Genomic DNA, 17,502 nt, shown 5'->3' on the forward strand with positions numbered 1-17,502 from the left:
GCCCAAAACACGCATTTACACTACCGCAGGCCATTTTGCAGCGCACCTTACTAAAAGGACCCCTGAGTGACTGAAAGCGTGTGAGGCATAGACTTATATGGCCCCCCTGGGGTTTTCACCAGTCCCAGCCCATGCCCTAAAAATAAAATATTGTGTACCCGACCAGCTCTAATGCTCCAGAATGTGATGAAGCTGCAGTGTGGTAAATTTAAAACGAATCGGAGGAAATGTTTCTTCACTCAACGTGTAGTTAAACTCTGGAATTCGCTGCCGGAAAAGGTGGTTAAGGCGGTTAACTTGGCGGACTTCAAAAAAGGGTTGGACGGCTTCCTGGAGGAAAAAGCCACAGAATGTTATTGAATAGACGAGGGAATACAGTATTTCTAGGACGGGCGGGACAAATTGCTTGTTCTTTTGGCCGCTGTTGGTAACAGGGTGCTGGGCTCGATGGACCCTTGGAGGCATATTTTCAAAGCACTTTGGGAGGCTAAGTTCCATAGGTTTCTATGGAACTTTGGGAGGCTAAGTGCTTTGAAAATGAGCCTCTTGGTCTGTCCCAGCATGGCGATGCTTATGTACTTAGAGCGCTCAGGCAGCCACCCATGGTGACCCCCTAAGGTCACGGCTTCCACCTGCAATGCACACTCTGCATCATATTTTTCAGTCTGTTCTACAGCTTGGAACAGCTCCCTGTTACTTCTCACACACTGTATCATTCGATTTGTAATGTCTATAATGTGCCAAACATTCTCACACATAATCCATTTCCAGTGTGAGAGATTATCACTGTTGTAGTCATTCCAAAGTGATTATTCCCAAACTGGTGTAGGAAACAGAGTTTAGCGTCTTTCTTTACAAAAATGATGTAGAGAGGTGTGGTAGCCGTGTTAGTCCACTCTTAAAGGTTATCAATAGAAATCAAACAAAATAAAACATGGAAAAGAAAATAAGATGATACCTTTTTTATTGGACATAACTTAATACATTTCTTGATTAGCTTTCGAAGGTTGCCCTTCTTCGTCAGATCGGAAATAAGCAAATGTGCTAGCTGACAGTGTATATAAGTGAAAACATTCAAGCATTACTATGACAGTAAAATAGATACTATTGGAGATTCTACATGGAATGTTGCTACTCTTTGAGATTCTACATGGAATGTTGCTATTCCACTAGCAACATTCCATGTAGAAGGCTGCGCAGGCTTCTGTTTCTGTGAGTCTGACGTCCTGCACGTACGTGCAGGACGTCAGACTCACAGAAGCAGAAGCCTGCGCGGCCACATTGGTGATCTGCAAGGGCCGACTTCTACATGGAATGTTGCTAGTGGAATAGCAACATTCCATGTAGAATCTATAGAAATCAAACAAAATAAAACATGGAAAAGAAAATAAGATGGTACCTTTTTAATTGGACATAACTTAATACATTTCTTGATTAGCTTTCGAAAGTTGCCCTTCGTCAGATCGGAAATAAGCAAATGTGTTAGCAGACAGTGTATATAAGTGAAAACATTCAAGCATTACTATGACAGTAAAATAGATACTATTGGAGATTCTACATGGAATGTTGCTACTATTGGAGATTCTACATGGAATGTTGCTACTATTGGAGATTCTACATGGAATGTTGCTATTCCACTAGCAACATTCCATGTAGAAGGCTGCGCAGGCTTCTGTTTCTGTGAGTCTGACGTCCTGCACGTACGTGCAGGACGTCAGACTCACAGAAGCAGAAGCCTGCGCGGCCACATTGCTGATCTACAAGGGCCGACTTCTACATGGAATGTTGCTAGTGGAATAGCAACATTCCATGTAGAATCTATAGAAATCAAACAAAATAAAACATGGAGAAGAAAATAAGATGATACCTTTTTTTATTGGACATATTGACGAAGAAGGGCAACCTTCGAAAGCTAATCAAGAAATGTATTAAGTTATGTCCAATAAAAAAGGTGGTATCTTATTTTCTTTTCCATGTTTTATTTTGTTTGATTTCTATTGATAACAAAAAATGATGTAAAAGTAAAATGTCAGCTTCATGGAGGGTATCACTCCCTGAGCAGCATGCTTTTCAAATCTTGAGCAATACACAGGAGAAATGACTTTTCTATAAGGCCAAAAGTGTATCCAATACTTACAAGCAGTTTTAATAAGCTCATACATTTTTTAGGTTTTGCTGCTGTTTGCTGACATACTCTTTGATTTTTGTGCTTAATAATTCAGTCAGGTTTCAACATTGGCAGCTAATGATTACAGCTGCTATGAGAAGGAAACAAAGGCTATTTGTGGGGAAACAACTTTTTATTTATTTATTTATTTGTTACATTTGTACCCCACGCTTTCCCACTTGAAGCAGGTTCAGTGTGGCTTACATAGTAATAGGGATTACAGAGTATTGATAGAGAAAATATAAAGTATAGCTGAATAACAAAAAAGATAGGTAGAGAAGGGCAAGGGTGAAGGGAGTAGGAGGGGTATAAGCAAGGGTAGGTGAGCGCTGGAGGAGGGGTAGAGGAGGCGGGAGGGGGATGGGATACAGGATAAGCATAGGGAATTTTGGTGGGAGAAGTAGTCTGGACATTGTCGTAGTTTCCTGGATATATGTTGGGTTATAGAGTTCATAGGATTAGTTTGAGTCATTATGATAGGCTTGCTTGAACAGATGGGTTTTTAGTGATTTCCGGAAGGGTAGGTAGTGACCGATTGATCGGATAGGTCTGGGGAGGGCATTCCAGAGTTGGCTGCCCTTGTAGTAATTTCCGTGTAGAATAGGATTATTTTCTATCCCTTAAGGGTTAGTGGCCTATCCCTGACCTTAAGAAGCAAGCAGATCTCAAAAGTACAGTAGACGCGGCACTGTGACATAAGGGATCATATAGACTGAACAGTTCATTCAGCTCCTTCGGTATGCGTTGTTTCAGACGAGCTCAGTGGATCTTATATTCTCAGTGCTATCGAGCCACTTATAACATCTGCCTTTCCTACTAGCGCATCTCACGAAATCTGGACAAGGTTGTTCCTTTCTAAATTCCACATAACAGTAGCCATACTGGGTCAGCCCACTGGACCATCTAGCCCAGTATCCTGCTTCCAACAATTGCCAATCTGGGTCACAAGTACCTGGCAGAATAGATTCCATGCCACCAATCCCAGGGCAAGCAGTGGCTTCCCCCATGTCTGTCTCAACAGCAAATTATGGACTTTTCTTCCAGGTACTGGTCCAAACATTTTTTAAAACCCAGATGTGCATGTCTTCCAGTAACGAGTTCCAGAACTCACTATTTGATCTATTCAATTTAAAAGTATTTCCATATAACTTCATTGAGTGTCCCTTACTCTTTGTACTTTTTGAAAGAGTAAAAAATCTATTCACTTTTACCCGTTCTACACACTCAGGATTTTGTAGACCTCTATCATATCCCCTTCAGCCATTTCTTTTCCATTCTGAAGAGTCCTAACCTCTTTAGTCTTTCCTCATATGAGAAGAGTTCCATCCTCTTTTATCATTTTTTGAGATATGGAGACCAGAATTGCAAACAATACTCAAGTTGAGGTCGCACCATGGAGTGATAACAGTCATTATATATTGTGTTTGCTTTTTTGGCCACTTCCGCATACTGGGCAGAAAATTTTGGTGTATTATCTATGAACAAAAAATCATACTCAGATCTCACACATCTGCCATTCAAAATGAAAATCAAATCCAAACAAGCAGCGTGGTGTTGTCTATATCAAAACAAGGACATCAGAGCAGTCCAACTTAGTCCAGAAAAAAGAAGGAAAAGTCTCAACAAGTGCTGCAATATTGAATGTTGTTCATTAATTGCATGCACAAGTCATCATAGACTGAACCCCCCCCCCCCCCCCAAAATAAGTCTCTTTTTATTTTCTTATATTTATAAATGCTTATATTCACACATAGTTCCAGCTCTAAAAAGTCAGCTGATTCAGCGTCCAGTCCAGCGTTTTTTTAGTCACTTAATTTTTGCACAAGTCCGCGTCTGGGTTCCCTGAGGAAGAAATACGAAACGGGACCGTCGGAGTCTATACGCAGGACAGATTTGTTAAAAGATAAGTTATTTTGTGGTTTTGTTTGACTTTTTATTGCTGGAACTATGTGTGAATATAAGCATTTATAAATATAAGAAAATAAAAATAGGCTTATTTTTTGGGGGGTTTTCAGTCTATGATGACTTGTGCATGCAATTAATGAACAATATTCAATATTGCAGCACTTGTTGAGACTTTTCCCCCTCTTTTCCTTCTTTTTTCTGGACTAAGTTGGACTGCTCTGATGTCCTTGTTTTGATATAGACAACACCACGCTGCTTGTTTGGATTTGGTATTATCTGTGAAGACACCTAGATCTTTTTCTTAGGTGCTGACTCCTAAGCTGGACCCTAGCATCAAGTAACTATGATTTGGATTATTCTTCCCAATGTGCATCACTTTGCATTTATCCACATTAAATTTCATCTGTCATTTGGACGCCCAGTCTTCCAATGTCCTAAGGTCTTCCTGCAATTTTTCACAGTCTGAATCTGTTTTAACAATTTTGAATAGTTTTGTGTCATTTGCAAATTTAATCACCTCACTTGATTTGATTTCCAGATCATTTATAAGTATATTAAATAGCACCTGTCCAGTACAGATCCCTGTGGCTATTCACCCTCCTCCATTGAGAGAAATGGCTGTTTAACCCTACCCTCTGTTTTCTGTCCATTAACCATTTCCTAATCCACAACAAAACATTACTTAGGAGTTTCTCATGAAGGAGTTTCAAAAGCTTTTGAAAATCTAGATACATCAACCAGCTCATCTTTATTCACATGTTTATTCACATCTGCAAAGAAATGAAGGAAATTAGTGAGACAAGACTTCCCTTGATTGAATTTTATTCTTCATAATAGCTTCCACTGTTTTGCCTGGCACTGAAATCAGGCTTACTGGTCTGTAATTTCATGGATCACCCCTGAAAAGTTCTCTTGACAATGGATGTGCCTTCTGTTCTTTTTAATATTTATGTGATAAGCTAGAATGATAGAGAAATATGAGTAGAAATGTTTTTGTTGATGACATACAGGCTATAAAATAGGTTGGGAGTCTCAGGACAAGACTATTCGTGACCTTGATGAGTTTCTAAATGTTGTGTTGTGGTGGACAAGTTGTATAATCATTGCCTAAAAGTGAATCCTGAAAAAAAATCTGCTTTGTATAGTTTTATTTATTTATTTGAACAATTTTTAACCTCCTAAAGCCTAGGTGGTTTCCAAGGAAAGCATACATAATAAATTTTATACATTACGTAAAACTTCTGCATTCTGAGACCCTCATTCCAAAGCAGGGCTGCTTAGGAGGTCGAAAACAGTCAGACTTTCAAAAGAATGCTGCTACAAATAGCCGTGTTTTCAAAAGTCTTTAAACTTGTGCCACATTATCGCGAAGGCGTGAATGTCTTGCAAGTGCTTTCCAGAATAGGGGATAGACTAAATTCCCTGTTTTTCACAGACTGGGTGTCTCTAGCGTTTAGCATGCGCTCATCAGCGTGCACTAAAACCGCTAGGTCACCTTTTCTAAAAGGATCCCTGACACCTGTACTACCGAGGGATCCTTTTACAAAGGTGAACTAGCGGTTTTAGTGCACGCTGATTAGCGCGTACTAAACGCTAAAGACAGCCATAAAAATATATGGGCATTTGTAAAGTTTAGCTCATGCTTATGTGCAAAAACCTGTTTCTTCTTGCCTTATACACACTGTTTTTTTCTCCCATTCCTTTCTTTTGTTAAAGACAACCTGTTGCTAGGAGTTCCCAATATCCTACTTGGCCTATGAGAAAAGAAAATTGCTTACTTATAACCTTTGTTCTCCAAAGGATAAGTCTTAAGTGAACCTGCCTGCCTACCTGGCTGCATTCACCCGGGAGCTGTCTTCTCCTGTATTTCTTTTAGCTTGCCATAGAACTGAAGTGGCCTTGCCACATGGAGCCTGCAAAGAGGTGGGAAAATGTGGGATACAAATGCAACAAATAAAATAAATAAATCATGATGGTAGCACGAGAAATCCTGCACACGAGTTGTAGTACATGTCGGAAAACTCTGTAAAGTCTAGAACTTTCAGCACTGTACCGGACTCTGTTGGATGACATCACCCAGTAGCACAAGGGCTTATGACCTGCTGTTCTTGGAGAACATTTGTTACACTTTGCTTTTCACACTGATGGTGCAACACAGCCCACTATAAGAACATAAGCACCGCCATACTGGGAAAAGACCAATGATCCGTCAAGCCCAGCATCCTGTCTCCGACAGCGGCCAATCCAGGCCCCAAGAACCCGGCAACCCCCCCCCAAAATTAGTTTTTAATAATGTTCAATGGACTTGTCCCTCAGGAATCTGTCCAAACCCCCTTTAAACTCCGTAAGGCCAACTGTTGTCACTACATTTTCCGGCAACAAGTTCCAGAGTCCAACTACATGCTGAGTAAAGAAAACCTTTCTCCTATTTGTTTTAAATCTACCATATTCTAGCTTCATCTTGTGTCCCCTGGTTTTGTTGTTGTTTGAAAGTGTAAACAAACGCTTCACATCTGTCTGCTCTACTCCGCTCATTATCTTGTAGACTTCTATCATATCACCCCTCAGCCGCCTTTTCTCCAAGCTGAAGAGCCCTAACCTTCTCAGCCTTTCCTCATAGGGAAGTCGTTCCATCCCTTTTATCATTTTCGTCGCCCTTCTCTGCACCTTCTCCAATTCCTTTATATCTTTTATGAGATGTGGCGACCAGAATTGGACACAATATTCGAGGTGCGGTTGCACCATGGAGCGATACAACGGCATTATAACATGCTCAGTTATATTTACATATTTTCTCTGTTTTATCTCAGGTTTTGTCCGTTTTCTAGAAGGCTATTACATAGTGTTAATAACAAAGAGGAGAAAAATGGCAGACATTGGAGGGCATGCAATCTACAAAATAGAAGATACAAACATGATTTACATTCCAAATGACTCTGTACGAGTCACTCACCCTGATGAAGCACGGTAAGATCAATATGAAAATGTTGGCATCGACTTTACTTTTACACTTTGTAAAATATAGCAGCAAACTTTAGACCATACTGAGAAAGTATGTCCAGGTAAGAACGCTGGGTACAAAGGTTCACGTATGGCATCGGAAGTGTTAACTTTAATACAGGAAAAAGATGATGGGTCTGATTCAGTGTTGTCAGCTGTCAGAAAAAGTAAAGCACCAATATTTACACTTTATTTATAAAATTAGTGATGCTACCCATTAAAGCGACCCTGATGAATATCTGTGTAATTGACGAATGCTACCGCCATTTTTTCCTTTCATACTAACATAGGACCTTGTTGTAGAAGCATCCTGATGTAAAAAGTAGATGCACATATTACGTAGATTGGCGTACAGATGTAAAACCAATAAAAGAAAGGAAGATTCTCTTGTACTATCAAACCAAAACCATTGGTGCAGAAGGAATGGATCCTCAGAAGCTTAGCCGAAATTGGGTGGCAGAGCAGGTGGGGGGAAGAGGGGTTGGTGGTTGGGAGGCGAGGATAGTGGAGAGCAGACTTATACGGTCTGTGCCAGAACCGGTGATAGGAGGCGGGATTGGTGGTTGGGAGGCGGGAAGTACTACTGGGCAGACTTGTACGGTCTGTGCCCTGAATAAGGCAGGTACAAATCAAGGTAAGGTATACACATATGTTTGTCTTGTTGGGCAGACTGGATGGACCATGCAGGTCTTTTTCTGCCGTCATCTAATATGTTACTATGTATATATATATATGCAGACGATGTAATGATTTACATCCCATTTAAACAAGATTTAAAGGAAATTTCCAATGATATCAACCAAAGCCTACATATCATGCATTCATGGCGGATGCATTTCAACTGAAACTCAATGCAGAAAAAACCCAATGCCTAATCCTCACCTCTCAACACAACATGAACAAATTCACCACCATTACCACATCAAAACCGAACCTTCCAATATCGGATACCCTAAACATTCTTGGAGTTACCATTGATCGACACCTAACTCTTGAGAGTCACGCAAAAAACACAACTAAGAAGATGTTCCACTCAATGTGGAAACTAAAAAGAGTAAGGCCTTTCTTCCCAAGGACCGTCTTCTGCAATCTGGTACAATCAATGATACTCAGTCATCTAGACTACTGCAACGCACTCTACGCTGGCTGCAAGGAGCAAATAATCAAGAAACTTCAGACAGCTCAGAACACAGCAGCTAGACTCATATTCGGTAAAACAAAATATGAAAGTGCGAAACCCTTATGAGAAAAGCTACACTGGCTCCCACTTAAAGAACGCATTACGTTCAAAACCGTAGCTCACAAAATCATTCACGGAGATGCCCCAGCCTACATGTCAGACCTGATAGACTTACCACCCAGGAATGCTAAAAAATCATCCCGCACATTCCTCAATCTTCACTTCACCAGCTGTAAAGGTCTAAAATACAAACTAATGCATGCCTCTACCTTTTGCTACTTGAGCACACAATTCTGGAACGCAGTGCCGCACAGCCTGAAAACGATCTATGAACTAACTAACTTCCGCAAACTACTGAAGACCCATCTCTTTAACAAGGCATACCACAAAGACCAACAAATGTGAACTCCTACAAATATACCCAGAATTGTCTTAAAGCAATTGCTTGTCACTCTACTATCTTAATTCATCATTATCATGTTAAACAAGATCCTTATGTAATACTAAATGTATATTCTGTTATACATTTCCAACATTCATGATGTATTGTTAGCCACATTGAGCCTGCAAAGAGGTGGGAAAATGTGGGATACAAATGCAATAAATAAATAATCAATACTGTAAGCAGCAGGGAAAATTAAATAAGAAGGAAAAAGCCTCAAGAAGCTCCCAGCTACAGGCTACTACTACTACTACTCATCATTTCTATAGCGCTACTAGACGTACGCAGCGCTGTACACTTGAACATGAAGAGACAGTCCCTGCTCGACAGAGCTTACAATATAATTAGGACAGACAAACAGGACAAACAAGAGATAAGGGAATATTAAAGTGAGGATGATAAAATAAGGGTTCTGAACAACATACCGTGTTTTCCCGAATATAAGACACTGCCTTATATTAATTTTTGCGCCCAAAAAGGCGCTAGGTCTTATTTTCAGGGGATTTCTTAATATTTCGGGGAAACACGGTTGGCCCGCCCACCTTCCCTCCGTCGCTCCTGCAACTACCGGTAACCCCCCACCCGAGGTCGCCCCCCCCCACCCGAGATGGCGCTCCCACCCGAAGTCGCCGGACCCCAACCCCCTCCGTCGCTCAGAAAATAACCTGAACTTAAGCCTCCTTTCACTTTCCTTCCAGTTCGCAGGAGCAGCAGGGCAGGCCTCTCTTCCTTCCGAGCCCACCCTCGCCTGACGTTACGTTACGTCAGGCGCGAGGCGGGACACGGAAGGAAGGAGTGGCCTTGCCCTCCTACTGCTGCTGCTTGCTGCGAACTGGAAGGAAAGTGAAAGAGGCTTAAGTGCAGTTAGTTTCGGGAGCGACAGAGGGGGTTGGGGTCCGGCGACTTCGGGTGGGGGCGCCATCTCGGGTGGGGGGGGACGACCTCGTGTGGGGGTTAGTTTCAGAACGACGGAGGGGGGCCCGCGTATCTCAGGGGGGGGACCCTACTTACCGGGAAAAACAAAACTTTGCTAGGCCTTACTTTCGGGGAGGCCTTATATTTCTAAGGCACCAAAAACCTCGGTAGGTCTTATTTTATGGGGATGCCCTATTTTCGGGAAACACAGGTAGGCACATAGTAGAATGACGGCAGAAAAAGACCTGCATGGTCCATCCAGTCTGCTGGAAGAGCAGGACTTCTTCATCATTGACAAAAAACAGTTAAAGACGAGATAATCCAGGAATAGAGTGTCTCAACGTCCTCCCTGCTCCTTGGCACCATGCGACCTCATAATTTAATGTAATTTATGCACAGTATTCTACTCTGCTCTACTTGAGATAGCTCAAGGCGGACTACAAAATCAAACGTATAATATAACAAACATCAAACACAGACAGGTATTGTGTCAATCATATAAAAATTACAATAGCATCAAACTTAAATAACAGAGATCATATCTACCATGTAGACTTACAATAGCAGTACATGATAGTGTATGAATAGAGAAGTAATACATTTCTAAAATTCAGAAGAGTAAGCTTCTTTATGTAATTGAAGTATTGCTTAAAAAGTCTCGTCTTCAATGCTTATCTAAAATCTCTATGTAAGTCAGTGTTCTAATGGTTATTGGTCAGGGGCCACCGAGAGACTGAGCCGGGGCAGGGCCTCACAGCCCCCCCCGCCCCCCCCCCCCCCCCCACAGGATCGCAAGTACTTTGGCTGGCAAGGATCTCGAGGCTCTGCCAGCAGAAGAGGTCTTCCTCCAGTGCTGGTCTTTTATCTGCTGCTTTGCCTGCCCCTGCGGCTGCCTTTATCTCATGTTGTGTATGCTCAGTTTCAAAACCAAGCATGTGCAGCTTGAGGGCCCATCAACCGCTTGGCAGACAATGCAAGGGGGGCCCGGTGCTGGAGTTTTCTCTCTCCTGCTCCTGTCAGGACGCGATCACCTGGGTCCTGTCAGGAGCAGGAGAGAGAGAGAGCCTGGTGCTGGGCTCCCCTTGGAGGCCCAGGCCTGGAAAATTGCCCCCCCCCCCCCCCCCCCCCCCCCCCCCCCCCACCGCTCCCTCTCGGCGGCCCTTCTATTGATAAAGAATTCCATTCTTGAGGAACATTACCAGACAAAGGAAAGGAAAAACCTGCATGGACGTTTGCTTGGATTATTTCTGTAAATCCTGAGGGTAATAGCATCCGTGGATTTTGCCCCAGCTTGCCTAGTCTTGAGTATTTTACCCCTTATTATTGTAAATTGATGTTGGTAGCTTTCACAGGAATTGGAGCAGCAGCAGACTGAGAACTAGGAAAGCCAGGCTGATGATTCTGCTACTTCCATTCACGCTCCTTGTGACTTTGGCCAGATCGGTCCACCCTCCGTTGTCTTAATTATAACTTTAAGTTGTAAGCTCTCAAGTTTAGGGACATACCATCTGTACCAGAATATATAACGAGCTTGGATTTGAAAAGTAAATGTAAATTCAGATAATGTTTGTTATAATGTTAGGATCTTGTAATTACAATGTAATTTATGCAGTTAATCTTTTGTTCTTTCTCTAGGTATGTAAGAATCTTTCAGAATGGGATCTTCTAGCAATTTTTACTTTAGGTAAGTGTTTTCTGTTTAATGGTATTTCTGTAAACAATAGGATGTGCAATGAATAGATTTGTTTTTTTCTGAACTTATCACTTTAAATGTTTTCCTCTGACTATAGATAAATGCTAATTATCTCTGATGACTATTACAGACTGATCTTAGAAAGAGAAATAGTCCGTTTAAATGGCATCATTTAGGGAAAGTAACAGAACTAATCTCGCTATTAAAAAATCCATTTGCCACTACAGTTCAGAAGACCCTCATTGCTCTGGTGCAACCAAATTTAAATAATGGAAACCTCAAACACTCCAGGGAAAGGTACAAAGACTTGGTATAAGAGAAAAAAGCTGAATCCCTATATTTAATTATTTATTTATAGCATTATATCCCACATTTTCCCACAACGGGCAGGCTCAATGTGCTTACATTTGTCTGCAAAAACATGCATCAATTCAGCAAATAAGAAAATACATTGAATTAAAGAGTTAACGAGTAACAGCAAAGTGGAGGAAAAGGAGAAAGAGTGGTAGAGTTCAATATGTCGTTATGTCAGAAGCTGCTCAGTGGTTAGAGCTGCTAGGCGGGTCTTTAGCGTAAGCTTTCCAAATAATAGAGTCTTTAGAGATTTTCTTGAAGGTCAAGTGATCTTGAATATGGAGTCCAGTTTCCATCATTGATTTCCAGTGTTAGCACTGAAACAGAGAGGAGCCATAAAAACTCCCAACTGGAGAAAAAATGGCTACTGCGAAAAACCAGTGCTTGTCATATTTGCATCAATAAAGCAATAGAGGGTGCGCAAGAACAGAGTGAATAATTATTTCAAAGAGTTCGAAAAACACACTGGCACTAGAAAAAAACACACTTATCTTCACAATCTTATAATGTGTCCCCATGTTCTTCCGGGAGCTCCCAGCGGTCAATATCCTCTTGCACCGAGAATGTTTCTCCAGGAACTTCTGTCCAGGAGGAAAGGTTTAGGACAGTTGGTGATTCCATCATTAGGCATGTAAATAGCTGGGTGTGAGGTGCGTGTGAGGATCGCCTCGTCAGTTGCCTGCGTGGTGCCAAGGTGGTGAACCTCACATGTCACCTAGATAGGATTTTAAATAGAGCGGGCTGTCTTGATATTTGTGGGTACTAATGACATAGGAAAATGTGGGAGGGAGGTTCTGGAAGCCAAATTTAGTTTCTTAGCAAGCTGAAATCAAGATCCTCCAGCGTAGCATTTTCGGAAATGCTCCCCTTTCCATCACAGGGCCCAAGAGGCAGGCAGAGCTCCGATGTCTCAATGCGTGGTTGAGATGATGGTGCAGGGATGAGAGGTTTAGATTTGTTAGGAACTGGACAACATTCTGGGAAAGGGAGAGCCTGTTCCGAAAGAATGGACTCCACATTAACTGGGATGGAATCAGGCTGCTGGCGCTAACATTTAAAAAGGAGATAGAGCAGCTTGTAAACTAAAATGAGAGGAAAGCCGACAGTTGCCCGAATACATGGTTCGGTGTCGAGTATCCTTCAAGGATACTATTGAAACAAGATCTTTAGGGAATCCCAATAGAGAGGTTTCAATAATGGTGAAAGTAGAGGAGTGTGGTAGCCGTGTTAGTCCACTCTTAAGGTTATCAATAGAAATCAAACAAAATAAAACATGGAAAAGAAAATAAGATGATACCTTTTTATTGGACATAACTTAATACATTTCTTGATTAGCTTTCGAAGGTTGCCCTTCTTCCTCAGATCGGAAATAAGCAAATGTGCTAGCTGACAGTGTATATAAGTGAAGACATTCAAGCATTACTATGACAGTCTGACAGGGTGGGAGAATGGGGGTGGGTTGGAGGTATGCATGGGGACATCAAAGCATATCATTGATATTCTAACAGGATGGGTGTGGATAGGGGAGGGGAGGGTGATACAGAGAAATACAGCTTTATGGTTTATAATGGGCTAGGAATGATTGAATGATTGAATATTTTTACACCCAACAGAAAGGACTTAACAAGGATCTGGGGTTCCTAGCCCATTATAAACCATAAAGCTGTATGTCTCTGTTGATCACCCCACCCCTCACCTATCCACACTCATCCTGTTAGAATATCAATGATATGCTTTGATGTCCCCATGCATACTTCCTACCCACCCCCCTCCTCCCACCCTGTCAGACTGTCATAGTAATGCTTGAATGTTTTCACTTATATACACTGTCAGCTAGCACATTTGCTTATTTCTGATCTGACGAAGAAGGGCAACCTTCGAAAGCTAATCAAGAAATGTATTAAGTTATGTCCAATAAAAAAGGTATCATCTTATTTTCTTTTCCATGTTTTATTTTGTTTGGTTTCTATTGATAATAATGGTGAAAGAAAGCCAGGAGTGTTTATTGGGAGAACAGAGTAAAGGGTGCAAATTATCTCCGTCAACTTCAAAGCAGCTTGAAGATATAAGGAAAAAACGTAATTTAAATTGTCTATATACAAATGCTAGAAGCCTGACAAATAAAATGGGAGAGTTGGAATATATAGCACTAAATAAAGAGGTAGATATAATAGGCATCTCAGAGACCTGGTGGACGGAGGACAATCAATGGGACACAGTGTATCAGGGTACAAACTATATTGGAGGGGGTGTTGCGCTATATGTTAAAGAGGAAATTGAGTCAAACAAAATAAATATTCTTCATGAAACAGATAGCTGGTGGAATCCAGTGGAATCCTTGTGGATAGAAATTCCATATGTGAAGGGAAAGAGCATTCTAGTAGGGCTGTACTGCCATCCACCGGGACAGAACGAACAGACAAATGAAGAAATGTTTACAGAAATTAGGAAAGCTGGCAAATCGGGCAACATTATAATTATGGGTGATTTCAGTTACCACAATATTGACTGAATAAATGTTAAATCAGGCAGTGCTAGTGTGGTAAAATTCTTAGATGTAATAAATGACTGCTTCTTGGAGCAGCTGGTCCAAGAACCGACAAGAGGGGGAGCTATTCTAGATGTAGTCCTTGGTGGAATGTGGGGCATGCTACAAGAGGTAACGGTGTTGGATCTGCTGGGAAGCAGTGATCATAACATGATAAAATTTGAGCTGATATCTGGATTAAAGTCACTAAGGAAATTACTCTAGCAGTATTAATTTTCGAAAGGGCGACTACAACAAAATGAGAAAAATGTTTTAAAAGAAGCTAAAAGGGTCGGCCGCAAAGGTTAGGACTTTAAGCAAGCATGGACATTGTTTAAAATACCATTGTGGAAGCCCAGACCAGATGTATTCCACATGTTAACAAAGGTGGAAAGAAGAGCAAACGACAGCCAGTATAGTTAAAAGGTGAGGTGAAAGAGGCTATTGGAGCCGAAAGAGCATCCTTCAAAGAATGGTAAAAGAATCCAAAAGAAGAAAATAAGAATTAACATCAGTATTGTCAAGCTAGATGCAAAGCATTGATGATAAAGGCTAAAAGAGAATATGAAGAAAAACATCAGAAGCAGAAAGACTGTGAGGAAATCCGTGAGATCATTAGATCATGAAGGAGCAAAAGGGGCACTCAGGGAGGACAAGGCCATAGCAGAGAGATTGAATGAATTCTTTGCTTCATTTTTTAATGGAAAAAGATGTAAGAGATCTACCTGTACTTGAAATAGTTTTCAAGGGTGACGATGTGACGGAACTGAAAGAAATCTCTGGAGGACATATTGAGCCAAATCATATGGATTATATGCGGGATGTAAAGTACAGCTTATGAAGAAACTTCAGACAGCCCAAAACACAGCTGCCAGGCTGATATTCGATAAAACACGATTCGATAGCGCTAAACCTCTCCGATTAAAATTGCACTGGCTCCCAATCAAGGAACGCATTATCTTCAAAATCTGCTCTTTGGTCCACAAGATTGTCTACGGTGATGCCCCAGGATATATGATTGACTTGATAGATCTTCCGACCAGAAATAGAACCAGAGCGTCACGTACTTATTTGAATCTCCACTATCCAAGCTGCATTGGACTCGGATACAAATAAACCTATGCATCCAATTTTTCTTACTTAAGTACACAAATGTGGAATGCACTACTAAAGAGTGTGAAAGCGATTCTCGACCATCAAAACTTCAGTCGATCATAAAGACCCTATCTGTTTTGCAAGGCCTACCCTACCGGCCCTACTTAAATGCCTCAACTCTGCAATGCATCAATGCCTTACATCCTATTGGACATTATATATTCCTTTATTTTCTTGTCCTTTTTTGTATCTGTTTACTCTAACCTTACTTAACCCTTATTTTAAATTGTATTTGTTAAACATCTACCGGACTTGGGGATCACCTTTACGGTATTATGTAAGCCACATTGAGCCTGCTAATGGGTGGGAAAATGTGGGATATAAATGTTACAAATAAATAAATTGACAAATTGATAAATCACTTGGACTGGATGGTATACACCCTAGGATACTGAAAGAACTCAGACATGAAATTACTGATGTGTTGTTAGTGATCTGTAACCTGTTGTTAAAATCATCTGTAATACCTGAAGATTAAAGGTGGCCATGTAATGCCGATTTTTAAAAAGGGCTCCTGGGGTATTCTGGGGAATTATAGACTGGTATGCCTAACGTCAGTGCCAGGCAAGATAGTGGAAACTATTATAAAGATTAAAATTTCAGGACATGGTTTAATGGGACAGAGTCAGCACGTGTTCAGCCAAGGAAAGTCTTGCCTCATCAATTTGCTTCATTTCTTTGAAGGCATAAATAAACATGTAGATGAAGGTCAGCTGGTTGTTGTAGTGTACCTAGATTTTTAGAAAGATTTTGACAAAGTTCCTCATGAGAGACTCCTGAGAAAATTTAAAAATCATGGGATAGGAGGCAATGTCCTTCTTAGGATTGGTTATTGGACAGAAAACAGAGTGTAGGGTTAAATGACCATTTTTCTCAATGGAGGAGGGTGAATAGTGGAGTGCCGCAGGGTTCAGTACTGGGACCATTGCTATTTAACATATTTATAAATGATATGGAAATTGGAAATACGAGAGGTGATTAAATTTGCAGATGACACAAAACTATTCAAGGTTGTTAAAACACATGTAGACTATGAAAAATTGAAGGAAGACCTTTAGAAATTGGAAGACTGGGCATCCAAATGGTAGATGAAATTTAATGTGGACACATGCAAAGTGATGCACATTGGGAAGAATAATTCAAATCATTGTTACCTGATGCTAGGGTCCACCTTTGGGGTCAGCACCCAAGAAAGAGATCTAGATGTTGTCGTAGACAGTATGCGGAAATCTTGTGCCCAGTGTGCGGCAGCAGCCAAAATAGCAAACAGGATGCTAGGAATTATTAGGAAAAGGATGGTAAATAAGACAAAGAATACCTATAATTCCTCTGTATTACTCCATGGTGTGACGTTACCTTGAATACTGCGTTCAATTCTGGTCGTCAAAGTTCAAACAGATATAGCAGAATTAGAAAAGGTTGAAAGAAGAGTGACCAAAATGATAACGGGGATGGGAACGCCTCTCGTTTGAGGAAAAGCTTAAAAGGTTAGGGCTCTTCAGCTTGTAAAAAAGACAATTGAGGGGAGATATGATTGAGGTCTACAAAATCCTGAGTGGCGTAGAATGGGTATAAATGAATCAATATTTTACTCTTTCAAAAAGTAGAAAGAGTAGGGGACACTCAATGAAATTACATGGAAATACTTTTAAAACAAGTAGGAGAAAATATTTTTTCACTCAACGAATGAGTAGTTAAAGTCTGGAACTCTTTGCCAGAGGATGCAGTAACAGCGGTTAGAGTATCTGGGTTTAAAAAAGATTTGGACAAGTTCCTGGATGAAAAGTCCATATTCTGCTATTGAGTCAGATATGGGGAAGCCATTGTTTGCCCTGGGATTGGTAGCATGGAATGTTGCTGTGTTTTGGGTTTCTAGCAGGTATTTGTGACCTGGCTTGGCCACTGTTGGAAGCAGGATGCTAGGCTAGGTGGACCATTGGTCTGACCCTTATGGCTTTTCTTATGTTGTCCATATTCCTCAGCTCCTGTGCATCATAGCCCACCAGTCCACCTTTCTTTTTAAACCGATAACTTTGGCATTTTAGCAATTTAGCTATAATTATCTGAGTAAGTGTCTTGGATTTTGCAGTTGGGGGAGGGGGGGGGGTTATGTGGTTATCACTGTCCGCTTAATTGCTTTTAAATATTGACCTGCGTATTTCTT

The 17,502-nt window shown here is 41.0% G+C and overlaps 1 protein-coding gene across 1 annotated transcript in view; it reads left to right on the plus strand.

The window, feature by feature from the left end:
- The window catches only part of FIG4 (FIG4 phosphoinositide 5-phosphatase), a 416,571-nt gene that overhangs the window by 64,269 nt on the left and 334,800 nt on the right, over positions 1–17,502 (plus strand). Inside the window, 3 exon segments of the mRNA XM_030199197.1 lie at positions 6,883–7,039; positions 11,245–11,265; positions 11,267–11,293. Coding sequence (XP_030055057.1) covers positions 6,883–7,039; positions 11,245–11,265; positions 11,267–11,293 — 205 coding nt within the window.

Source organism: Microcaecilia unicolor, chromosome 3 (assembly GCF_901765095.1).
Source record: "Microcaecilia unicolor chromosome 3, aMicUni1.1, whole genome shotgun sequence".
Classification (NCBI taxonomy): Eukaryota; Metazoa; Chordata; class Amphibia; order Gymnophiona; family Siphonopidae; genus Microcaecilia; species Microcaecilia unicolor.